The sequence below is a fragment of the Thalassophryne amazonica genome, chromosome 2, assembly GCF_902500255.1.
Source record: "Thalassophryne amazonica chromosome 2, fThaAma1.1, whole genome shotgun sequence".
NCBI lineage: Eukaryota > Metazoa > Chordata > Actinopteri > Batrachoidiformes > Batrachoididae > Thalassophryne > Thalassophryne amazonica.
Window position 1 is genome coordinate 21,509,601 of NC_047104.1, and position 26,381 is coordinate 21,535,981.

General features: G+C 42.3%; 1 protein-coding gene across 1 annotated transcript in view; it reads left to right on the top strand.

The window, feature by feature from the left end:
* The window catches only part of minar1 (membrane integral NOTCH2 associated receptor 1), a 78,830-nt gene that overhangs the window by 14,574 nt on the left and 37,875 nt on the right, over positions 1 to 26,381 (top strand). Inside the window, 6 exon segments of the mRNA XM_034184231.1 lie at positions 9,612 to 9,624; positions 14,815 to 15,782; positions 15,785 to 15,856; positions 15,858 to 15,944; positions 15,946 to 15,993; positions 15,995 to 16,255. Coding sequence (XP_034040122.1) covers positions 9,612 to 9,624; positions 14,815 to 15,782; positions 15,785 to 15,856; positions 15,858 to 15,944; positions 15,946 to 15,993; positions 15,995 to 16,255 — 1,449 coding nt within the window.

Consider the following 26,381-nt stretch of genomic DNA (forward strand, 5'->3'; position numbering starts at 1 on the left):
GGCTTCCTGTTAATTCTAGAATAGAATTTAAAATTCTTCTTCTTACTCATAAGGTTTTGAATAATCAGGTCCCATCTTATCTTAGGGACCTCGTAGTACCATATCACCCCAATAGAGCGCTTCGCTCTCAGACTGCAGGCTTACTTGTAGTTCCTAGGTTTGTAAGAGTAGAATGGGAGGCAGAGCCTTCAGCTTTCAGGCTCCTCTCCTGTGGAACCAGCTCCCAATTCAGATCAGGGAGACAGACACCCTCTCTACTTTTAAGATTAGGCTTAAAACTTTCCTTTTTGCTAAAGCTTATAGTTAGGGCTGGATCAGGTGACCCTGAACCATCCCTTAGTTATGCTGCTATAGACGTAGACTGCTGGGGGGTTCCCATGATGCACTGTTTCTTTCTCTTTTGCTCTGTATGCACCACTCTGCATTAATCATTAGTGATCGATCTCTGCTCCCCTCCACAGCATGTCTTTTTCCTGGTTCTCTCCCTCAGCCCCAACCAGTCCCAGCAGAAGACTGCCCCTCCCTGAGCCTGGTTCTGCTGGAGGTTTCTTCCTGTTAAAAGGGAGTTTTCCTTCCCACTGTAGCCAAGTGCTTGCTCACAGGGGGTCGTTTGACCGTTGGGGTTTTACATAATTATTGTATGGCCTTGCCTTACAATATAAAGCGCCTTGGGGCAACTGTTTGTTGTGATTTGGCGCTATATAAAAAAATTGATTGATTGATTGATTCATTCATTCAGTGACCTTGTCAGTTAATTAGAGTGTGTGTGTAAGTTGGTGGTGTCAGTTAGCTTCCTTCAGTCAGTGACCTCGTCGGTTAGAGTGCTTGTGTGAGCTAGTGTTGTCAGTTAGCTTCATTCAGTCACTGATCTCGTCAGTTAATTTAAGTGCTTGTGTGTGAGTTTGTGGTGCCACTTTGCGTGAATACTTATGTGATTTCTTTGTTGTTGTTGTTTTTTAATACATTTTCAAAAATCTAAGAAAAACACACACATTGTCATTCTGGGGTGATGTGAGTTGAATTTTGAGGAAAAAAATAATATAATCCATTTTGGAATAAGCCTTGTAACAACAAAATGTGGAAAAAGTGCAGCACTCTGAATAGATTCTGGATTCACTGCATGTAAAAGTTTTGGTTCTTTTCATTTTCATGCAACTTCATTTATGTTTTATGTTGGGCTTCCATTGCAGAAATTGGGTCCAATTTATTAAAATATCAGGGAAAGTTCATGTTTCCTGCTGTTGTTAGCAACTACACCCAAGTATGGGCGAGTCCCATGATGTGCACGTGCACCACACAGTGCTTCTCCACACAGTCTGCGTAGTACTCTTGTGGTAATTACCGCAATTTTCAGCAAAGCTAGTCTCTGTGTTCATCTCAAAACTGTGTCCTGCTGAAAAGCGCGGCACACTTTTCAGGAGGAGATCGCTACACTCATGACCACGCCCCACTCTGACCTATTTTCACCTCCCGCTCACCGCTCGCGCCAAAACAGAAAACAGTCTGCATTGTATTTAAATTTTAGGTTAAACTGTAGCCAGGCATCAAAATAACAGAGCAGCCAAATCCACATAAAAGCCGAAATGATTCATTTCAAGTAAAAGTAAGCCCCTTCAGCTGCTCCCTTTATTTGTCACTTGGGGTCACCACAGCAGATCCGAGGTGGATCTGCATGTTGATTTGGTACATTTTTTGCAGGATGCCCTTCCTGAGGTAACTCCACATTATATAGAGAAAGTTGGTAAGGGTGGGGTTTGAACCGGGAATCTTCTGCTCTGAAACCAAGCGCACTAACCACTCTGCCATCACCCCCTCCCCACCCCTTCATCCATTAGTCATTTATTATTTAATTATTAATTTCAAGATGCATGGAAAAAAGTCATGTGTAAAAGTAAAGGAGGATGTGTGGTGTGTGGGTCCAGTTATGCAAAATTCAAGTGAGATGCTTTTCAGGCCTGATGCTCCAGTTTTTTTCTGACATGCTGCCCCAAAATCTGTTCTCAATTCGCTCATGTCCTTGCTTTTGCTCATTTTTCCACATATCTGCACAGTTTGCATCAATTATTCACACTTTGTGGATCAGTGTGTCCCAACATCACACATTTTTTAATGTGCTTCAAACTTTCCTGATTGCTTAGGGTTGTTATGATGCAGCTTTCACCATAAATTACACCATTATAGGCCTTGACTGGATATCGGTTTGTTTTTTTTCTACAAAAACTTCCATACTCCGGTGGCAGATACTGGCGTGGAAGCCCACCTTGCAAAATCTTCAAAATGAACAACAAAACCTTCAAGTCCGCCCCCACATGGACAGGCAGCCAGTGAGAGATGTCAGCACTGGTGTCACCTCTGATGTTTCAAATGGCAAATCTGCAACCAGAACATGACAAAATTCAGTTCTGGACAACACAAAAGCATGGATCAGTATCTCCACATCAACCCCAGAAAAAAACTGGTCTGATCTTTGCAACATTTCACAAATGAAAAAGTGCTGCTCTTGTCCTGACAATGTGCATCAAATCATGGAGACTCAACAAAAATAAGACCAAGATGCCCGATCATCAATTTCTATTTAATCCACTAGATGGCGGACGCAGTTCGTGAGCTGTTGCCAGGCAGCCTCCATCTTGCTTAGCATTATTATGGGTCATTAGGCATTAGATTAAATAGAAATAGATTATTTGCTGACTTAAACTTGGGTTAAAGTGATCTGAAAATGCTTTTTTTTGTGCAGCATTTGGGTGCAGCAACAACCTTTGTGGAGTGAGCTTTCATAAGTATGCACTATATGTAATATTAACGATGTGGGGAAATGACTAAAATGACTACAATTAGATTCCCTTGATTGAGAGAGTAATGACATGACGAGTCAAAAAAAATGGTCACATGACTCGTGGTGCCATCTTGGCTTCAAAATAGCGTTTGCTGTTAATCTGTCATGTAAATCCAGCTATTTTATTTATTTATTTGCTAAAAAAAAAGGCCAGGTTGTTGTGTGTTTGGATGCACAAATAGACACAACACGGGCTTCAGGATGTACAGATTCCTTTGAGATCTGAACAGGAGAAAAATTTGGGAAAATGAAGTCAGCTGTATGGGATGGAAGCGACTTCATCATCAACGTTTTGAGAGGTAAATTTATTGTTCAGTCTCATGTACAGTAAAACTCACCTAAACCATAAACCATCATCGTATAAACTAGATATTTGCAGTCACCAGACAAAAAAGTGCCAAAGTTTTTGTATGGTTTTCCATGTAATACGTATATAACGGAATTTGTATAACGGATTTTCACTCACATTGGATAAAATGTCCCGTCCGATCGCAATGAATTTCCATTAAAAAACCTGATCAGTCATTTTTATGTCTCAATTTATTGCTTTTTAATTAGCCTCAGGATTTTTCTTTACATCAGGTTTTCCATCCTGAGATACTCTATAAGAGCAAATTCATAGAATGGAAATGTTATTTTTTTTCCTGTCAATTTGGTGGGTCACATGACAGTCGCTTGACATTGTATATTCTATTAATATAAGAATATACACGAATGAGATTAACTTCTCTGATATACTCCATATTCGTGTTGTGTTTTCAGATTCTTTCAACTTGGTCCAGAAATGAGTGACTAGTTTTACTTTCATCTGGCCGGCGTAGCTGTTTCATCTTATTTATTTTATTTTAAATTTTCCCAGAGAAGCGCTGGCTGCGTAAAAGCGGCACTGCAGGTGGGTTAAGAGCAGCCTTTAGTATTAATATCTTTAATATGATGTGAGCATGCAAAGCGCTTACTTTCACCCCTGATTATTCCCTATCGTTAACTTAACTTCACAATGAAATGAATTAAGGATCAGACTACTATCTGGTGTCGTGGCAGACATAGTGTGTTTGACAAACTGATGGTATTATTTCTATTTGGACTGGGACTAACAAATTCATTCAGGTCTATTATATAAATAGTCTGATCCTCTTTTTTTATTTGTTTTAACAAATATTGGCTGTACAAATGTAGGACTGAGTTTGAATAAATGTAACAGCACAGTAACAGCATGGAAAATGCAGATTTATCTTGAAACTCTCTTAAAAACATTGATCATGCCCATCGATTTCAGTTTATGTCTGGTTGTTAGATGCTAACCAAGACTGGTGTGCGCTCGGGCAACAGCCAGCGAATAAGCGGATCACCCCGGTCCTCATCGAGTGAGTAAATAGAATCAATGTGCCTAACAGTCAATGTCATCCAGTGAATCATCCAGTAGGTTGGTTTCAAATGGGTTTCTTCTTTTTGGTAGTCCAACAACCATCATCTCAGTCTTTTCTGAAGTTAGTGGAAATCCAACTCATCACTGCAACGATGCAGGCTTCAGTTTACCATAGTGGCAATTTCAAGCCCCGCCTACATCAAACACAGGCAAACACAACTGCATGTCTTCTTTATAAAAATGAAAGTTCAGCCCAAAGCTATCAATGATCTTCCGTAATGTTGCAACATCCCGGGAAGGTAACAGTGAGCCAAGAACCAAACCCTGAGGGACACCATACATAACAGTGTCAAATCCAGGTGCAGCATTTTTGAAAATTGCACTGAGATTGATCCAGCTAATATGAGCTCAGCCACTGTACCAGAGAGACTTCTCAAGCCTATTCAGCTCGACACCATGATCAGCTGGATGGTCAGACCAGGTTGACAACAGCAGCCTGAAATGAGAACAACAGCTGTCATGTGTCAAACTGTAGCCACGTGCTGAATTGTAACTATGTGTCAAACTGTAGTCACGTGTCAAATTGTAGCCAATTGTTGAACTGCAGCCACGTGTCAAACTGCAGCCACGGGTCGAACTGTAGCCAGGTGTCGTACAGGAGCCAGATGTTGAACTGCAGCCACGTGCCGAACTGTAGCTAGGTGTCAAACTGCGGCCATGTGTCAAATTGTAGCCACGTGTTGAATTGTAGCCAATTGTTGAACTGCACCCACATGTCGAATTGTATCCACATGTTGAACTGCAGCCACGTGCTGAACTGTAACTAGGACATTGCGCGGGCAGGAAGGACATGCGTGTCCCACACATGATGGACTGTCAGCACTGTGCTCGTGGACACACTACTGCGACGGCGGTGGGATAAGCACATGGAGTACATGGTGAAGCTGTGCACTTAGGTGCCCAGTCAGATAATTGGTGTGCGGCAATGTGATGAACACATGGAGTACATGGAGAAGTGGCCACACGCCGCAGGACAGCGCCTGACATGGGATATATTTATGCCGTGTGGACAAGACATTTGTGAGCCGATGTTGTCAGCACACGGTGCAGCCAGGGTGAGAGGGGCTTCACCACAGGCTATAGCGCCTGGCTGTTGTCTGCCCTGCGCTGTGACGCGCACCCGAGGTTGAAACGGAGGTGAGTTCACATGTTTATTTATGGTGTCATGGGCTGGAGAAACAGTTCCACTGTCATTCCTCCGACAGAGTTCGATGGTAAACATGTTGTAATATGTGTATTACGGGGGGGGGGGGGGGGGGGCATCCTGTTCAACTACATTGCAGGGACCATTGACAGATGATGCTTTCGGTTTGTTTGCTCAGTGTCCACGTCCACTCACATGATGGCTGCGTACCACATACATGTTGCATATCAACATTTCCTTTGTGCTCCCTGAAAGGGATCCAGTAGAGGTGCATGTATATGGCACAAGTGAGACATTCTGGCAGGATTTTACGTGTCAAATCCATTTTGAGGTTCCCCAGACCATGATCATATTGTTTCAAATGCTGTTATGATGCCCGTACGAATATGTAGATGCAGTGGGATTGCGCTCAGACTGCTCATTGACTGCCTTTTGATGGTGTCCCACCTCGACTGCGCCATGAGTGTTTTGCACATGTGTAAATCATTTGAGGCAACCGCGCAAATGGGCCCGCCCATGTCAACTGCTCTGAGAATGCTGTTCAACATTTTCAGACTGCATCTCGACACTTTTTGGTCGTGGGCCGGTTCGTCATTCTGACGCCATTCGGCCTCATTCATGGTATGTGCGACGGATGTCTTAAATGGATTGGAAACTTTAAATTGTCCACAGGTTTGTTTGTCTATATGTGGCCCTGCAATAGACTGGTGTCCTGTCCAGGGTGTACCCTGCCTCACACCGTATGACTGCTGGGATAGGCTCCAGCCCCCCGTGACCCTGAGACCTCCATCACACACAGGATGATTGAGGCCGAATGGCGTCAGAATGACAGATAGTCCCATAGTCGGGAAGTGTTGAGGTGTCAAACTGCGGCTGAAGACGGACGGACAGCAGTCTCAGAGCAGTCTACACAGTTGGTCCAATTTGCTCTGGTGTCCCAAGTGTATTGCACAGTTCGAAACACTCTTGGTGCTGTTGAGATGGGACACCCATCTGACGGTGGTGTATGTGCAGTTTGTGCACCATCTGATCACAATCTACATATTCTGATGGCATCATAACAGCATTTGAAACAATCTGATCGTGGTTGATTGTGCTCTGAGATGGAGCAGTCACGGCATGTCCTGCTTGTGCCACGTGTGTCCACCTCCACTGGACCCTGGCCAGGGAGGGCAAAGGAAATGTTGATATGTAATAACATGTATGTGGCACACATTCATCATGTGCAGTGGATGTGAACAGCGTGCAGTCAAACCAAAAGCACCATGTGCCACTACAGGTCAGTGTGTCGCACAGTGTATGCCGCCGCAGATCTGAACAGGCTGTTATATTCATACTAGATCTTACAATACAGATACATGTCCATTCCTCCCCATGGGCGACATAAATAATGTGAAATATTGTGTCCATCATATCTGTGAGAACAACCCCAAGAACACCGTCCCACCCGTGAAGCACTGGCATCGAAACATAATTTTTGGGGGTGCTTTTCTGCAAAGGGGACAGGATGACTGCACCATATTGAAGGGATGGGGTTATGCATCACACGATTTTGGCAAACAACCTCCTTCCTCAGTAAGAGCATTGAAGATGGGTCATGGCTGGGTCTTCCAGCATGACAGTGACCCCAAACACACAGCCAGGGCAACTAAGGAGGGGCTCCGTTAAGAAGCATTTCAAGGTCCTGGAGTGGCCTGGCCAGTCTCCAGACCTGAACTCAATAGAAAATCTTTGGAGGGAGCTAAAACTCCAAACCTGAAAGATCTAGAGAAGATCTGTATGGAGGAGTGGCCCAAAATCCCTGCTGCAGTGTGTGCAAACCTGGTGAAAAACTACAGGAAACGTTTGACCTCTGTAATTGCAAACAAAGGTTTCTGTACCAAATATTAAGGTCTGTTTTTCTATTGTATCAAATAGTTATTTCATGCAGGAAATGCCAATTAATTATTTTAAAATCATACAGTGATTTCCTGAATTATTTTTGTAGATTCTGTCTCTCACAGTTGAAGTGTACCTATGATAAAAATTACAGACCCATTCTTTGTAGGTGGGAAAACTTGCAAAATCGACAGTGGATCAAATGCTTATTTGCCTCACTGTATATATTCATGAAAATTTTACTTCTTTTCAACAAATAATCCCATATATTTCTTTAATAAGCAGTATTCTGTTGAGACACTATTGCCATTGAATGATTTAAACAATAGCTGTAATTTTGTGACAATGAATACAAATGCATTCTTCATAGTTCTCGGCCTGCAAGAGCCACTCTTATGGACAACACCTGAGACATGGAAGCAAAATGAGGAATTCACTTGTGCAGAGGACAGTTCAATGTCTAAAAATTGTGAATGCAGAATTTGGCATCAAGTTAATCCAGCACTAATATATATATATATATATATATATATATATATATATATATATATATATATATATATATATATATATATATATATATATATATATATGTATACGAGGGCTGTCAATAAAGTAACGGTCCTTTTTATTTTTTTCAAAAACTATATGGATTTCATTCATATGTTTTTACGTCAGACATACTTGAACCCTCGTGCGCATGCGTGAGTTTTTCCACGCCTGTCGGTGACGTCATTCACCTGTGAGCACTCCTTGTGGGAGGAGTCATCCAGCCCCTCGTCGGAATTCCTTTGTCTGAGAAGTTGCTGAGAGACTGGCGCGTTGTTTGATCAAATTTTTTTCTAAACCTGTGAGACACATCGAAGTGGACACGGTTCGAAAAATTAAGCTGGTTTTCAGTGAAAATGTTAACGGCTGATGACAGATTTTGAGGTGATTCTGTCGCTTTAAGGACTACCCACGGTGCGAGACGTCGCGCAGCGCTCTCAGGCAGCGTCATCAGCCTGTTCAAGCTGAAAACCTCCACATTTCAGGCTCTATTGATCCAGGACGTCATGAGAGAACAGAGAAGTTTTAGAAGAAATCGGTTTCAGCATTTATCCGGATATTCCACTGTTAAAGGAGATTTTTTTAATGAAAGACGTGCGGACGGATCCGCGCGTCGGGACGCAGCCGACGCGGTGCGGCGCACAGGAAAACACCTCCGTGTTGATAACCATTTGTAAAATCCAGGCGGCTTTTGATGGCTTTCAGTGGAGTGAGTATATGAGAAATTGTTTAACAGGCAGGACATGTTCCAACTTGTCCTTAAGGCTTTCAACAGAGGTGTTTTTCCTGTGGCGGAGCGTCGCGGTGGCTGCGTCCCGACGCGCGGACCCGTCCGCACGTCTTTCATTAAAAAAATCTCCTTCAACAGTGGAATATCGGATAAAATGCTGATGAAACCGACTTCTTCTGAACTTCTCTGTTCTCTCACGACGTCCTGGATCAATAGAGCCTGAAATGTGGAGGTTTTCAGCTTGAACAGGCTGATGACGCCGCCTGAGAGCGCTGCGTGACGTCTCGCACCGTGAAAAGTCCTTAAAGCGACAGTCTCACCTCAAAATCTCTCATCAGCCGTTAAAATTTTCACTGAAAACCAGCTTAATTTTTCGAACCGTGTCCACTTCGATGTGTCGCACAGGTTTAGAAAAAATTTTGATCAAACAACGCGCCAGTCTCTCAGCAACTTCTCAGACAAAGGAATTCCGACGAGGGGCTGGATGACTCCTCCCACAAGGAGTGCTCACAGGCGAATGACATCACCGACAGGCGTGGAAAAACTCACGCATGCGCACAAGGGTTCAAGCATGTCTGACGTAAAAACATATGAATGAAATCCATATAGTTTTTGAAAAAAATAAAAAGGACCGTTACTTTATTGACAGCCCTCGTATATATACACACACATACATGGGTGATTCTTTAACTACGGGCACTATTGGCCTTGTAAATGTAATTTCCACCACACCATTGCCTTACAATATAAAGTGCCTTGGGGCAACTGTTTGTTGTGATTTGGCGCTATATACATGTGCTCTGATGTTACTGTTATCTCCATAGAAACTACCCACACAACCTTTCATACAACTTTTTAAAGGGACATTACTGTTGTGGTGGAAATTACGGCAATAGTGTGGGACAACTACATTTCGTTTAAAAAATCACAACAGTTGTATGACATTGAATACCCCAATTATGTTTTGATTATTTTACTGATATTTTATTCAGATAGATTTTAAAACATTAGAAAAAACATTGCTTACTATTCATTTTTATCATTGAAGATCATAAGTCTGGGTGTGGGACAAGCACAAAACGGCAATATTTGCATATAATGATGCTGAAAAAAGGTGAAAAAGTCATCATAGACTACTAGGACAAATTTCTTAAAACACTTTCATTGTAAAGATAACTATAAAGTGTGAAATTTCCCCTTTTTCTTTTTTTCATAAATATGATCAAGGGACATAAAAGTGCCCGTAGTCTAAGAATCACCCACATACAGTGGTGGGCACAGATAACCAAAAAATTAACTTTGATATCAGATTAATCAGATAATTGAAAAGTTATCTTCGATAAAGTTAAAACAATAAACCACCCAAAAATGTATCGGATGTTACAGATAACCAATAAATTCCAGTATTGTCTCCGGTACACTTACAACTACTAACAAGCTGATTTTGAGTTTTAACACCACGATCGCTTTTGGAAGCATCAAAAGCAACAACAGACCCAAACAATGAGTCAGCGTTTCTGTCTTTGAACATCTTGCCCCCTGCTGGAAGCTTCTGTTTACTATATGGCTTCCAGCACAGAAGCAACTGAGAGGAACTGCAAAGCTCTACTACTCTCTATCGAATCACAGCACTGCCGTCAGGCAGAGGTCTTGGAAAATAAAGCAGTGCTGAGTTATGGTTTGGTGTATAAATAAAATGAATACTGATAGAATAACTCCATTAATGTCAATTCTGTCATTTATCAATCAATTCAATCAATCAATTTTATTTATATAGCACCATATCACAACAAACAGTTGCCCCAAGGTGCTTTATATTGTAAGGCAAGGCCATACAATAATTACGTAAAAACCCCAATGGTCAAAACGACCCCCGGTGAGCAAGCACTTGGCGACAGTGGGAAGGAAAAACTCCCTTTTAACAGGAAGAAACCTCCAATATGTTAATCCATATCTTAATATGCAAAGTTAAGATATAACATATATCTTTTAATGTTGAATAATGCACTAATTCTGAAGTTTTTTAACAAACACAGACATGGTATTCTCGGTAAAATGTGCCTCTGCTCACACTGATTGGATGATTCATTCTATGTAAACCAACACGTTAATGTGTCGTGTGCTGGTGTTTACAGATAAATGTGCTTTTGTAAAATATGCCATTTTTTTAATTTGTAAAAAAAGGCATTTTCAAAAAAAAAAAAAAAAAGCCAAGTTGTAATTAGATAACCGTCTGATATAACCGGTGTCAAAATAAATAGAACATTGCCATTCGCCCTATTGACGTATCCCATAATCCCTTGCAAGAGTCGCTGCAGTCAAACAACATATAGAGAATCCACATAATGACAATTGTAAGTTAATATTATACTACAAAAATGTATTTTTATGCTTTTCATCACGTTAATAAGAAACTGCATGCATAATACCCTGAAAACTTACTAAAACAATTATAACAATTAATCTGTGTCTGCTACGTTTAATCTGTGTGGAATTTAATAAACGTAAGCTGAATTTCAGACATCTTATATATATTAGTCTGGAACAAAGAGGACAAACAGTGTTGTAAAGAACAATTATCAAGACGTTAAAGAGCAAACTTCACTTTCCCCCAGAATGACATGATCAGGAAGCGATTGTAGCTCACAGCAGCTCCCATTGAAAATAACGGAGAGACAGCCTGTGATTCTCCCATGTTTACATAAAACAAATGCAATAACAACGCCTATAAACCCAGAGAATATATTCATGAGAGTTTTAGGCACAGTATAAAAATAGTTTTATGTTGCGATGTTAATGGTGTTGTCCATGTGCAGTGGTTAAAGTGCAGCCCGATCAGAGCGTATCAGTGCAGTTCTCAATGTTTTTTTGTTGTTGTTGTTTTTTAAACTTTGATGTCTCCCATCAAGAGTTTTTGTAAATTAAGTTTAAAAAAAACCTTCTGTTTACGTTTTGCTTCTGGAAACATGAGTCCGACATGTGGTTTTTGAACTTACAATGAGTACAGTTATTTAAAATATCAGTCCAGCTTCAGTTTGAATACTGCCATGAACACTACTGGCCAGTAGATGGCAGTAGAGACCTTGAAAAGTTGCAAACACAAAATTCCAGATAATCTGTGTTGCTACTTGCTACGTTTAAGATGCGTGGAATTTAATAAAAGCAAACACAATAAAAATGTCTGTAAACCCAGAGAATATATGCACGTGAGTTTTAGGCACTAGAGTTTAATGCTGTTGTCCTGATCAGAGTGTCTGAAATGCATTTCTCCTGTCGTGAACATACTGAGATTACCGTACTGAGATTACCGTACTGAGATTACCCTACCCATAATGCACCTGGATACAGCATGCCCCACACTAAAACCTTAAAAATTAGCGCATTACTTTAAAACTAAAACATATATCTGATATTTTTACTTTATAAACCTTCAGAAATGACGTTAATTTAAATAACTTGTCCAAAATAAGTTTGGTTAAAATTTGAACCATAAGATAAAAATGTATGCCTCTGGATGACTTGGGTAATATTGGCCGTGTATCAGTATAGGGTTAAAAAAAATGAGTTGTTTTTTTTTTTTTTTTTGGTGACCAGTTCTTCTTTGCCTGCAGAGGATAGAGCGGTTTCTTCTAGAAGCAGCTCTCCTCTGTTTGCAGAGAAGAGAACTACACATCTGTTCACTTTTGATTATCACGTTAACGGTCTAAAGGTTAGCGGACAAAAATTTATCGGAAGATAATTAGTCCGATAATGGTTTTCAAAGTTATCTGAAAAGATAATCCAATAATGAAAACTTTATCTTTGATAATTATCGGATTATTGGAACTGTGCCCACCACTGTGTGTGTGTGTATATATATATATATATATATATATATATATATATATCTATATATCTATATATATTATATATATATATATATATATATAACCAAATCAGAAGAACAGAAACAGCTCTTACTACAAGTGGTTAAACATCATAGGAAAGCTATCCTGTCTTAAACAAAAGCACAGCTGTCAAAGGTCTCCCTCTGAATAAGCAGTTTGAACTGACTTGTAGAAATACATATTAGTATAAGATTGTGTAATAATATTTACTGTTAAAATGGTAAGTTTTCACTTCTCACACTGTATATAATATGTACCAAACAAGTTGCATTCCATGCTAATATGTCCTTTATGTATCTGTATGTTAATGTTGTGAAGTATAAGGAATAGGGATAGACCGATAATCGCCTTGGTCAATATTGGCGGAGTATTGGCCATGCCAATTATCGGCTTCGACTGATAATCGGTCCAGCCAATTATCAGTCTATCCCTACAGAGCACCCAGAGGGATTATACTCCAATGCCAATTATCGACCCAATCGATTATGGTCTGTCCCTACAGAGTACCCAGAGGGATTATCGGCCAATGCAGATTACCGGCCAGCCGATTATTGGTCTATCCTTAATAAGGAATAAACAATTTAGAGATTTACATTTCAGCAAATAAATATATACTGCTAATTGAGTGAAATGGGTGATTTTTTTTTCTTTTGTCTTGTGCAACCCTTAAATATCATTTAATTTCGCTAATTTCTTAAAGTGTTAACTTTAACTGGTGGTAGGTCAAAATGCAAGTTTCAAATTGGGAGAAAAGTGAAAAAAGTTTTTTGAGCCACCCTAACAACCTTGGATGTGGAAGTAACCTGTGATCATCTGGTGTCTTGTACAGAGGATGTCATAGTCTTTTGTCCACTTCATGCCATGGAAGCTCGAGTTAAGCACTGGCCCAGTGGGCCTCAAGGTGTATAAGGACCTATGTGCTTACAATAGTGACCACGTGTTTCTTGTCAATGTAAAACACCAACTGATTGAAAATGAACGGCGGCTATTTCCTTTTCCTTTGTCTCTTGTGGCTAATATGACCTATGGATGATGGGGTCCCAGCATGCTTGACGGCATTGTAAACATTATATAGTGAAATGACACGCACATCCGGGTCTATATTAGCGTGCAGGGTCAAGCAAAAGAGTAGCACAAATAAAATGAAGTGAAGATCCGCACAGCCAGGTTAGCTCCCAACAAATCTTTAATAGCACCAAGGGTGACGTTTTGGGCCTAGCCCTTCATCAGACATAATGATTGTGCCTGGACGCACCTGTTTATATACTAACATAGATTAGTGACACGTGACAAAGCACCACTAAAGTGCAGAAAAAAAAACATTTAACACATATAAACACACATATACACAAGTATTTGTACTCTTTTTACAGTCATAAACATCAGGTATATACCATCATACTGGTATGAAATACTGTAAAAAACTATTGGTCAATAGACCAAAAAAGGCCAAAAAAGGACAGTGCATCCATCTGGTGCAAATATAATTGACACAAGATGCTCATGGAACATTAACTCTGTATAAAAGCATTTTGATCAACACTGAACAACACAACAGGGGCATGTTAGCAAAAGACAACAATATTGGCACTGGAGTGGTAATGACAAAGCTGCATAGCAGAATCACAAAAAAGGTCTAATATCAAAATCCTCGTTGAGTCATGCAATGGCATTGTAAACATTGCCATTGCAGCACCCTCTGCTGGATGAGCTATGTATTGATTGATATGTATTTGATGTATTGGTTTCCCATGATGCACCCAGTGTTTCTTTTTATTCACCTCTTTTTGCTCTGTATGCACCACTCTGCTTTTAATCATTGGTGATTGATCTCTGCTCTCTTCCACAGCATGTCTTTTTCTGATTCTCTCCCCTCAGCCCCAACCAGTCCCAGCAGAAGACTGCCCCTCCCTGAGCCTGGTTCTGCTGGAGGTTTCTTCCTGTTAAAAGGGAGTTTTTCCTTCCCACTGTCGCCAAGTGCTTGCTCATAGGGGGTCGTTTTGACCGTTGGGTTTTTCTGTAATTATTGTATGGCTTTTGCCTTACAATATAAAGCGCCTTGGAGCGACTGTTTGTTGTGATTTGGCGCTATATAAATAAAATTGATTTGATTTGATGCCATTTCCAACAACCAGTGTTCCTGCATTCAGTAAAATGAAGGTTACATTTTTTATTATTATTTTTACTGTATTTTTTATTTTATTTCAACAAAAATAACAGATACTGATGTGTTTATGAACGGCTCATATCAGCCAGTATCATTGGCCAACTGATATGCCAGTCAAGCTCTAGTTGCTACATTGTCAGTGTTGTCTACTGCAATAATGTATCATTTTTCTGTTCCTGTTTCAGATCTCAGTAAAGAGTGCAAACAAGGCATCAGGGGCAACCCTAGGAGGGAGCTCCACAAGCCGGCTACTTTCTTCAACCACAGCTTTGAACTGCCATACTCTAATCCCTACTTTGAGCCAGCTCTCAACTCCCCTCTCCAGGACCGACGGCGGGTCAAGCACGAGAGCCTGGATGATTTGCAGGCATCAACCTACTTTGGCCCGACCACAGTGTCTGAGTGTGTCAGCAGTCGGAAGCACTTTAATAAGGCAGGGAAGCAGTCAGCGTGGCCAATGAAGAGTCTCAGTCTCAACACAGACGAGGGGCCTCTGGACTTTGACAGGTCACTTGCGACCAGCAAACCACAAGAAAACCAGCATAATGTTTGTATCATCACGAGCGACAATGAGCAGAATTTCCAGAGCCCAAAAGGAAAAGTTGCCGCGTCACCCTCAAGCTTTGCAAAGAAAACCAATGGCACCAAAACCAAGGATGTGTCACTGATGGCAAATGGACCTGTGGATAAAAGAGAGGCAGGGAAAAGGTTTTGGGACAAAGCCATGAAGAGTCCTTCCTTTCAGGTGGGGGACTGTTCCTCCAGTGTTGGCACTCAAACAGAAAAGAAGAAGAAGGCCAAAGAATACCCTGTAAAGTATGGAGAAAGAGAGAGACACACTTTCAAACGCCCAGAGGACGAATCAGAGATGCTGAGTGATGACATAAGCGATATTTTCCGTTTTCTGGATGACATGAGTGTTTGTGACTCTCTGGGTATAGTCCAGTCATCGTGCTACAACAGTAACGGCTCTCTCTCACAGGGAACACTAAAGTCTGATGCTGACAGCTCCCCTGAACGAAATACTGTCAAACTCGCCAAGTCCAAGCTGGACCGCCTCTTCCATTCACTTGAAAATTCTGATGATGAGCTGAAATCTAGTGTTTGTAAACTGGTGATGAGAATCGGTGAAATAGAGAAGAAGCTTGAGTCGTTGTCAGGCGTCTCCGAAGTGAAATCTCCCAGGTGCTCTGCAAACTCAACAAACTGGATGAGAAGATCCAGGAACCAGATGCCAATTGGGAGACATGGTGAGACGACATTAGCTTCTGGATCCAGTGACACGCCTGAAAAACCACTCCCCCTGTCACATACTGACTCCACCCTTTTCTCCCCATGTTTTCCAGTGCCACACCACAGGTCACAAAGCCAAAATGGGACAGTGGCAGCTTGGGGGAGTGGTACTACTCTGATGGAAGCAACAGCAACAGCCTCAGAGTGAAGGCTCTGAAGAAGAGCATGTTCATCCGTAGGTCATCCCATTCACTCAATGAGGAGATTGGCGCAGATGAGTCTAAGGTTACTGCAATCACCAACTCGCCACGTGATTGGAGGACAGTGTCCTACTCCTGCCATCCTGGAGAGGACAGCAAAGACCAAGACAGAGACATCAAGGACAGACACAAGAAATCCAAAGAGGTACAGATTTGTTTTCTCTCTTTTCCTCAATGAGTTTTGTCACTCTGATTTAAGTGAACATGTCAATGGATAAGGAAGCATTGAGGGGAATCTGTGATCAGGTGACCACACCATCTGTGGTCTAGTAACCCTCGACTTGCTTACATAAGAATCAAACGACTTTGTTCCTCCAGACCTGCACCTCGTCCCACTGCAGTTGTAGTAGAGGATTGTTCAGTCCCGACAGATGCCTCCGCTGTACTGTCATTTTGGGTCACCTACTTTGAGCAATTGTATAAGGCTGATTTTCTTGCTGGGATGTTAGACAATTCTTGTGCCAGGGTTGTTGGAGTTGATTCTTCAGTCAGTTGTGAACTACAAAGGCCATGTAACAACTGAAGGTAGGAAAAGCTTCAAGGATTTATGGCACTGGAGCTCAGCTCCCCGAGGTGGATGGAGATGCTGTTCTCCTGGCATTGCAAACAATTTTTGTTTCAATCTGGGAGACAGGTACTGGAAGAAAGGACTTGTCCCAATCTGGAAAAGGAAACGGTATCTATGGACTGTAATAACTATAGGTCTATCACACTTCTCTCTGTGCCAGGGAAGATGCTTGCAAGGATCATGTTACAGTTTTTTAAATTGCTAAAACACATTTCACAAAAACTCTCCCCCATTTTCTCAAAACGCTAGCACAACAGTAAAGCTACATACACTTTTCTAAAGCTACATACACAAAAACCACACCCTTTCTTCCGCAGAGGCTTCGTGCGTCATGACGGAGCCGCTGATGGAGCGAGACAAAGGAACACCTCCGTTTCGGAGTGTTAGAGGACAAGTTGGGACATGCCTATCTCGGCTTCTTGAGTGGCTTACCAGTCGAATGAGTATAAGAGAAATTGTGGGAGAGCTGGGCATGTCCCAACTTGTCCTCTGACACTCCAAAACGGAGGTGTCTTTGTCTCGCTCCATCAGCGGCTCCGTCATGACGCGCGAAGCCTCCGTGCAGCTTTCCATGACAAATCTCTTGTAAAAGTGAATCTGACGGAAAATGGCTGATGTCCGGCTCTTGTGATAACCAGAGAAATTGCACACGACGGTCCGGGATCCACACAGCCATCCATTTAGAAATGAAATGGTGGTTTCTGCCTGTCGATTGCGGCTCGGAGCGCGGCGCGCCGTGCGCCATTGTGGGCCGTCCTTAAAGCGGTAGTAACACTTCTTAATCTCTGTGAAGCCCCTAAAATTTTCACAGAAGCTGTATGGAATTTTCCGAATGGTTTCCAGTTTCCTGTCTTTAACAGTTTCTGAAAAAATTCTGATGGAACAAAGGTCAAATCATTCCACCATTTCCTTGCAATGAAAAAACGACGAGAGGGTGGACCAGTGCTCACTCAAAGCCTGCCCACAGGTGAATGACGCAACCGACAGGCGTGAAAAAACTCACGCATGTGCACGCATATGTTACTTTTCTCACAGACCTCGTATATATATACGAGGTCTCTTAGATAATAAACCGACCCTTTTATTTTTTTTTTAACTATATGGATTTGAATGACATGCGATTACACCAATCATGCTTGAACCCTCGTGCACATGCGTGAGTTTTTTAACGCGTGTCGGTGACGTCATTTCCCTGTGGGCAGGCCTTGAGTGAGATGTGGTCCCGCCCTCTCGGCTGAATTCCTTTGTTTCACACGCTGCTCGAGACGGAGCGCGTTGCTTTATCAAAATTTTTTCTGGACCCTGTGAGGGAATATCCGAGTGGACACTATTCGAGAAATTACGCTTGGTTTTCTGTGAAAAGTTTAACGGCTGATGAGAGATTATGGGGGTGTTTCTGTCGGTGTAAGGACTTCCCACGGAGCGGGACGTCCTGCAGCGCTTCAGGCGATGTCGTCGGCCTGTTTTGAGCTGAAAACATCCTAATTTAAGGCTTAATTCACCCAGGACATTGTGAGAGAACAGAGAAGATTCAGAAGAGGCCGGCATGAGGAATTTATGCGGACATTCCACTGTTTAAGGACATTTTTTTAATGAAAGACGTACGCGCAAATTCGCAGATCGTTCCGTGACGACTCGGCAAATCTGTGTGCGCCGCGACAGGAAAAACACCTCCGTGTTGAAAACCATTTGTAGAATTCAGGCGGCTTTTTAATGGCTTTCAACAAGTGAGTAACTGAGAAATTGTTTAACCAGCTTGGGCATGTTCCAACTTGCCCGTTAAGATTTCCAATGGAGGTGTTTTTCCTGCCGCGACCCCCCGCGGTCAGGTCCAGCCCGACATGCGACTCTGCCCGCACGTTCTTTCATTACAAAATGACCGTTAACAATGGAATGTCCGAATAAACTCCTCATGCCGACTTCTTCTGAAAGTTCTCTGTTCTCTGATGACTTACTGCGTCAACAGAGCCTGAAAATGTGGAAGTTTTCAACTTGAAACGGCGAGACGCTGCCGCCTCGAAGCGCAGATCGCCGTCAGGCGCCGTGGACCGTCCTTAAAGCGCCACTACCAGACCAAAATCTCTCATCAGCCGTTAAAATTTTTACCGAAAACCAGCTGGATTTATTGAATGGTGTCCACTCAGTTGTGCCTTACAGTTTTGAAAAAAATTTTATCAAACAAAGCAACAGTCTCTGAGCCATTCCTAAACAATGAAAAAAATCGACGAGGCGGGTGGACCACTCCTCACTCAAAGACTGCCCACAGGCGAATGACGTAACCGACAGGCGTGAAAAAACTCTCGCATGGCCCACGAGGGTTCAAGCATGTCTGATGTAATCACACGTGATTCAAATCCATATGGTTTTTGAAAAAAAATAATAAGGTCGGATACTTTTTCTAATAGACCTCGTATATATATATACACTCAACAAAAATATAAACGCAACACTTTTGGTTTTGCTCCCATTTTGTATGAGATGAACTCAAAGATCTAAAACTTTTTGCACATACACAATATCACCATTTCCCTCAAATATTGTTCACAAACCAGTCTAAATCTGTGATAGTGAGCACTTCTCCTTTGCTGAGGTAATCCATCCCACCTCACAGGTGTGCCATATCAAGATGCTGATCAGACACCATGATTAGTGCACAGGTGTGCCTTAGACTGCCCACAATAAAAGGCCACTCTGAAAGGTGCAGTTTTGTTTTATTGGGGGGGATACCAGTCAGTATCTGGTGTGACCACCATTTGCCTCATTCAGTGCAACACATCTCCTTCGCATAGAGTTGATCAGGTTGTCAATTGTGGCCTGTGGAATGTTGGTCCACTCCTCTTCAATGGCTGTGCGAAGTTGCTGGATATTGGCAGGAACTGGTACACGCTGTCGTATACGCCGGTCCAGAGCATCCCAAACATGCTCAATGGGTGACATGTCTGGTGAGTATGCCGGCCATGCAACAACTGGGACATTTTCAGCTTCCAAGAATTGTGTACAGATCCTTGCAACATGGGGCTGTGCATTATCCTGCTGCAACATGAGGTGATGTTCTTGGATGTATGGCACAACAATGGGTCTCAGGATCTCGTCATGGTATCTCTGTGCATTCAAAATGCCATCAATAAAATGCACCTGTGTTCTTCGTCCATAACAGATGCCTGCCCATACCATAACCCCACCGCCACCATGGGCCACTCGATCCACACATTGACATCAGAAAACCGCTCACCCACACGACGCCACACACGCTGTCTGCCATGTGCCCTGAGCAGTGAAAACCGGGATTCATCTGTGAACAGAACATCTCTGCAATGTGAGCATTTGCCCACTCAAGTCTGTTACGACGACGAACTGGAGTCAGGTCGAGACCCCGATAAGGACGACGAGCATGCAGATGTGCTTCCCTGAGACGGTTTCTGACAGTTTGTGCAGAAATTCTTTGGTTATGCAAACCGATTGTTTCAGCAGCTGTCCGAGTGGCTGGTCTCTGGGTCCCTGGCTGGTGTGGTTACACGTGGTCCTGCGGTTGTGAGGCTGGTTGGATGTACTGCCAAATTCTCTGAAACGCCTTTGGAGACGGCTTACGGTAGAGAAATGAACATTCAATACACGAGCAACAGCTCTGGTTGACATTCCTGCTGTCAGCATGCCAATTGCACGCTCCCTCAAATCTTGCGACATCTGTGGCATTGTGCTGTGTGATAAAACTGCACCTTTCAGAGTGGCCTTTTATTGTGGACAGTCTAAGGCACACCTGTGCACTAATCATGGTGTCTAATCAGCATCTTGATATGGCACACCTGTGAGGTGGATGCATTATCTTGGCAAAGGAGAATGCTCACTATCACAGATTTAGACTGGTTTGTGAACAATATTTGAGGGAAATGGTGATATTGTGTATGTGGAAAAAGTTTAGATCTTTGAGTTCATCTCATACAAAATGGGAGCAAAACCAAAAGTGTTAAATTTATATTTTTGGTGAGTGTGTGTATATATATATATATATATATATGTGTGTGTGTGTGTTCTCCACTCAGATTGCAATAGCCAATCACAGATTAGCCTTTCTGTCCATCATTTACCTGTATTTGGCATGCTTGGCACCATAAAGTTATGTTGGATCCAAAAGGATCCAAAAAGGCTAGGGACCAAAAGCTATATTGGATCAGTTCCCACTGACCAATAGCGTTAGAGCTTACTGCCAACAGCTAGCCAGTCAGAGCGTGGCATACGAAGGTCAGGAACTAGCTGACAGACGCTGGTTGAAAAAATGGCAACAAACATGTCAACAACAGCAGAAAATCGGCTGCCAGCGAGGTTTGCTGAGTTCACAGAGGAGGAACAGGTGGAAATATTGAACTCCAAGGATGCCAAAAAACACTAAGAAGGTAGGCAAGCACGCTACTGACGTTTTAGAAGCATTCATCACATCAGAATCAATCATATGCTGTTCACACAAAATAAATTGATCTAATTTACTTGACTCTTTGTTGTTTGCTTAATTTGGGAGGGGGGTGGAGAACATAACAATTGATGGATGGCAAGTCGTCCAACATAGAGAAATATTGGATGAAGAAAAGTTATACAAGTCCAGTGTAACTTTTCTGAATCCAATATTTCTCTATGTTTGACTCCTTACCATCCATTATTTGTATAATATATATATACATACACACACATACACCCATATGTGATCCGTGTAAACAAAGTATACTCAACAAAAATATAAACGCAACACTTTTGGTTTTGCTCCCATTTTGTATGAGATGAACTCAAAGATCTAAAACTTTTTCCACATACACAATATCACCATTTCCCTCAAATATTGTTCACAAACCAGTCGAAATCTGTGATAGTGAGCACTTCTCCTTTGCTGAGATAATCCATCCCACCTCACAGGTGTGCCATACCAAGATGCTGATTAGACACCATGATTAGTACACAGGTGTGCCTTAGACTGCCCACAATAAAAGGCCACTCTGAAAGGTGTAGTTTTGTTTTATTGGGGGGGGGGATACCAGTCAGTATCTGGTGTGACCACCATTTGCCTCATGCAGTGCAACACATCTCCTTCGCATCATCCGTGAAGAGAACACCTCTCCAACGTGCCAAACGCCAGCGAATGTGAGCATTTGCCCACTCAAGTTGGTTACGACGACGAACTGGAGTCAGGTCGAGACCCCGATGAGGACGACGAGCATGCAGATGAGCTTCCCTGAGACGGTTTCTGACAGTTTGTGCAGAAATTCTTTGGTTATGCAAACCGATTGTTCCAGCAGCTGTCCGAGTGGCTGGTCTCAGACGATCTTGGAGGTGAACATGCTGGATGTGGAGGTCCTGGACTGGTGTGGTTACACGTGGTCTGCGGTTGTGAGGCTGGTTGGATGTACTGCCAAATTCTCTGAAACAACTTTGGAGACGGCTTATGGTAGAGACATGAACATTCAATACACGAGCAACAGCTCTGGTTGACATTCCTGCTGTCAGCATGCCAATTGCACGCTCCCTCAAATCTTGCGACATCTGTGGCATTGTGCTGTGTGATAAAACTGCACCTTTCAGAATGGCCTTTTATTGTGGGCAGTCTAAGGCACACCTGTGCACTAATCATGGTGTCTAATCAGCATCTTGGTATGGCACACCTGTGAGGTGGGATGCATTATCTCAGCAAAGGAGAAGTGCTCACTATCACAGATTTAGACTGGTTTGTGAACAATATTTGAGGGAAATGGTGATATTGTGTATGTGGAAAAAGTTTTAGATCTTTGAGTTCATCTCATACAAAATGGGAGCAAAACCAAAAGTGTTGCGTTTATATTTTTGTTGAGTACATAACACAGGGTCGTTGGTGGTGATAGCAACAATGTAGAGTTCTAAAGGTACTTGTTGAGGAGGCTAAAAGCAGAGGGGAAAAAACTGTTCTTATGGTGGGAGGTTCTTGTCCGAAGGGACCGTAGCCTCCTGCCTGAGGGGAGGAGGTCAAAAAGGCTATATCCAGGGTGAGAAGGATCGGCTCTGATCCGACCTGAACGCCCCAATGTCCTGGAGATGTATAGGTCCTGAAGAGATGGAAGGTTGCAGCCAATCACCTTCTCAGCTGTAGTCTCTGTATGTCCCCTGGTGGTGGCTCCAGCGTACCATACGGTGATGGAGGTGGTGAGGATGGACTCGATGATGGCAGTGTAAAACTGCACCATGATCCTTGCTGGAAGGAAGTACATCCTCTGCTGGGCCTTCTTGACAACAGAAGTAATGGTGGACTCCCACCTGAGTTCCTGGGTTAGAGTGATTCCCAGGAAACAGAAGGTGTCCACTATGGTGATGGGGGTGTCTGCCAGGGTAATGAAGGGGAGAGGGGCTGTGTTCTTCCTAAAGTCCACAATAATCTCGATTGTCTTCTCGGTGTTCAGCACCAAGTTGTTATAGCTGCACCAGGACACCAGTCGTTGGACCTCCAGCCTATAGGCGGACTCATTCCCATCAGAGATGAGTCCGATGAGGGTGGTGTCATCTGCAAACTTGATAAGCTTGACAGACTGGTGATCAGGGTGCAGCAGTTGGTGTACAGGGAGAAAGGCAGAGGAGAGAGGACACAGCCCTGAGGAGTACCGATACTGGTGGTCCGGGAGTCCGAGACATTCTTCCCGAGCCTCATGTGCTGCTTCCTATCCTTCAGGAAGTTAGCAGTCCACCTGCAGGTAGAATCAGGCACGTTCATCTGGGAAAGCTTATCTTGGAGAAGATCTGGGAGGATGGTATTGAAGGCAGAACTGAAGTCCACAAACAGGATCCTAGCATAGGTTCCCGGGGAATCCAGATGCTGCAGAAAGAAGTGCAAAGCCAGATTGATATTGTGAGTGCTGTGCGGGATTGAGGCAGATACTGTCAAGGACTGCAGGTGTAATGTGGTCGGACACAAATGCAGGACTCTAGAACACAGACGTTAGAATAATAAAAGGCTTTATATTAAGGCTTTGCAGGGATATGATACACAGTATGGCAGGCAGAGAGGTGGAAGTACAAACAATCAAGAGGCAGACACGTGGTACAGGCGCGCAGGGGTCAGAAACACAGCGAGACTAAGTACAAGGACAAAGACGAATGAGGGAAGTGAATAAATAACAGGTGATGTAATCAGTGAAACAAGACACAGGTGTTAGTGAAGGTTCTGCAAGGAGGTGTGGTCTGGTGAAGCAAAGAAGAGAGAGGACAGTCAAGAGGGTGAGTGAGTGAAAAACAAGGAGGTGCAAAGCAAGAGGAGTTGGTGACAGAAAGAACCAATGGTGAAAAGATAACATGCCCATAGACCAACAAAAGGAAATGTGAATAACATAAAAGGGCAAACTAGGAAATAGAGTGACAGACCTAAAAGAGAACTAGAACAATAAAAGACTACAGCATTTCCCGTATATTCGTTTTGTTAATTGTTCTGTAATTTACAGTGATGGAAAATAAGTATTTGAACACCCTGCGATTTTGCAAGTTCTCCCACTTAGAAATTTTAATCTTAGGTGCATGTCCACTGTGAGAGACATAATCTAAAAAAAAAAAAAAAAAATCATCTGGCAATCACAATGTATGATTTTTTAATAATTGTATGTACTATTTGTATGTTACTGCAAATAAGCATTTGAACTCCTGTGAAATCAATATTAATATTTGGTACAGTAGCCTTTGTTTGCAATTACAGAGGTCAACGTTTCCTGTAGTTTTTCACCAGGTTTACACACACTGCAGCAGGGATTTGGCCCATTCCTCCACACATATGTTCTCTAGATCAGCCAGGTTACTGGGTTGTCACTGAGAAACATGGAGTTTGAGCTCCCTCCAAAGATTTTCTATTGGGTTTAGGTCTGGAGACTTGGCTAGGCCACTCCAGAACCTTGATATGCTTCTTATGGAGCCACTCCTTCGTTATCCTGGCTGTGTGCTTCGGGTCATTGTCATGTTGGAAGACCCATCCACGACCCATCTTCAATGCTCTAACTGAGGGAAGGAGGTTGTTCCCCAAATCTCGCAATACATGGCCCCGGTCATCCTCTCCTTAATACAGTGCAGTCGTCCTGTCCCACGTGCAGAAAAACACCCCCAAAGCATGATGCTTCCACCCCCATGCTTCACAGAAGGGATGGTGGTTTTTGGGATGGTACTCAGCATTCTTCTTCCTCCAAACACGGCGAGTGGAATTAAGACCAAAAAGTTCTATTTTTGTCTTATCTGAGTGGGAGAACTTGCAAAATCGCAGGGTGTTTAAATACTTATTTTCCTCACTGTATTATTACATATTATTAGTCTCATGCTGTGCTTCCGTGTGTGCCTCAGTTTTTGTTGCGGCTTTTGAGCCAGGCCGTAACATGAAATTCTTTTTCCCCTCAAAATTCTACTCATAACACCCCACAATGACAACATGAAAGAAATTTACTTTTTATTATTATTGCAAGTTTATTAAAAAATAAAAAAATTAAGGAATCACATGTACATAGGTACTGTACATACTTTGACATACTTCGGTAATTCTTTGGTTTCCCCGTGGCACCTGGAATATTGGTCGTACCCCCCTTTGCAATTCTTAGATAAAGAAGTTAGTGGGTAATGTCTAGCTTTTTCACCTTCACAGGGCCCATTGCCACCAGCTTTTCTGAAAGTTGGGTTAAACTGATGCGACTTGACTGTTGTGTTTGCACGTCACATGTTATAAGTCCTCAAACTGTGTACTCTTTATGCTTTAGCTAGACCACCGTTTTTGTTTGCCCATCTGTGCAAGATCTTCTCTACACAGTTTTGTCATGTAAATTATGTGTTCCATCACTGTTCATCTGTAGACTGGATATATACACTGCTGCTATGTATACATATATATATATATATATATATATAGTAGTGTTCAGAATAATAGTAGTGCTATGTGACTAAAAAGATTAATCCAGGTTTGAGTATATTTCTTATTGTTACATGGGAAACAAAGGTACCAGTAGATTCAGTAGATTCTCACAAATCCAACAAGACCAAGCATTCATGATATGCACACTCTTAAGGCTATGAAATTGGGCTATTAATAAAAAAAGTAGAAAAAGGGGGTGTTCACAATAATAGTAATGTGGCATTCAGTCAGTGAGTTCGTCAGTTTTGTGGAACAAACAGGTGTGAATCAGGTGTCCCCTATTTAAGGATGAAGCCAGCACCTGTTGATCATGCTTTTCTCTTTGAAAGCTTGAGGAAAATGGAACGTTCAAGACATTGTTCAGAAGAGCAGCGTAGTTTGATTAAAAAAGGTGATTGAAGAGGGGAAAACGTATACCCAGGTAAAAAAATTATAGGCTGTTCATCTACAATGATCTCCAATGCTTTAAAATGGACAAAAAAAAAAAAAAAAAACAGAGACACATGGAAGAAAATGGAAAACAACCATCAAAATGGATAGAGGAATAACCAGAATGACAAAGGCTCACCCATTGATCAACTCCAGGATGATCAAAGACAGTCTGGAGTTACCTGTAAGTGCTGTAAACAGTTAGAAGACGCCTGTGTGAAGCTAATTTATTGGCAAGAATCCCCCACAAAGTCCCTCTGTTAAATAAAAGATGTGCAGAAAGGTTACAATTTGCCAAAGAACACATCAACTGGCCTAAAGAGAATTGGAGGAATATTTTGTGGACTGATGAGAGTAAAATTGTTCTTTTTGGGTCCAAGGGTGGCAGGC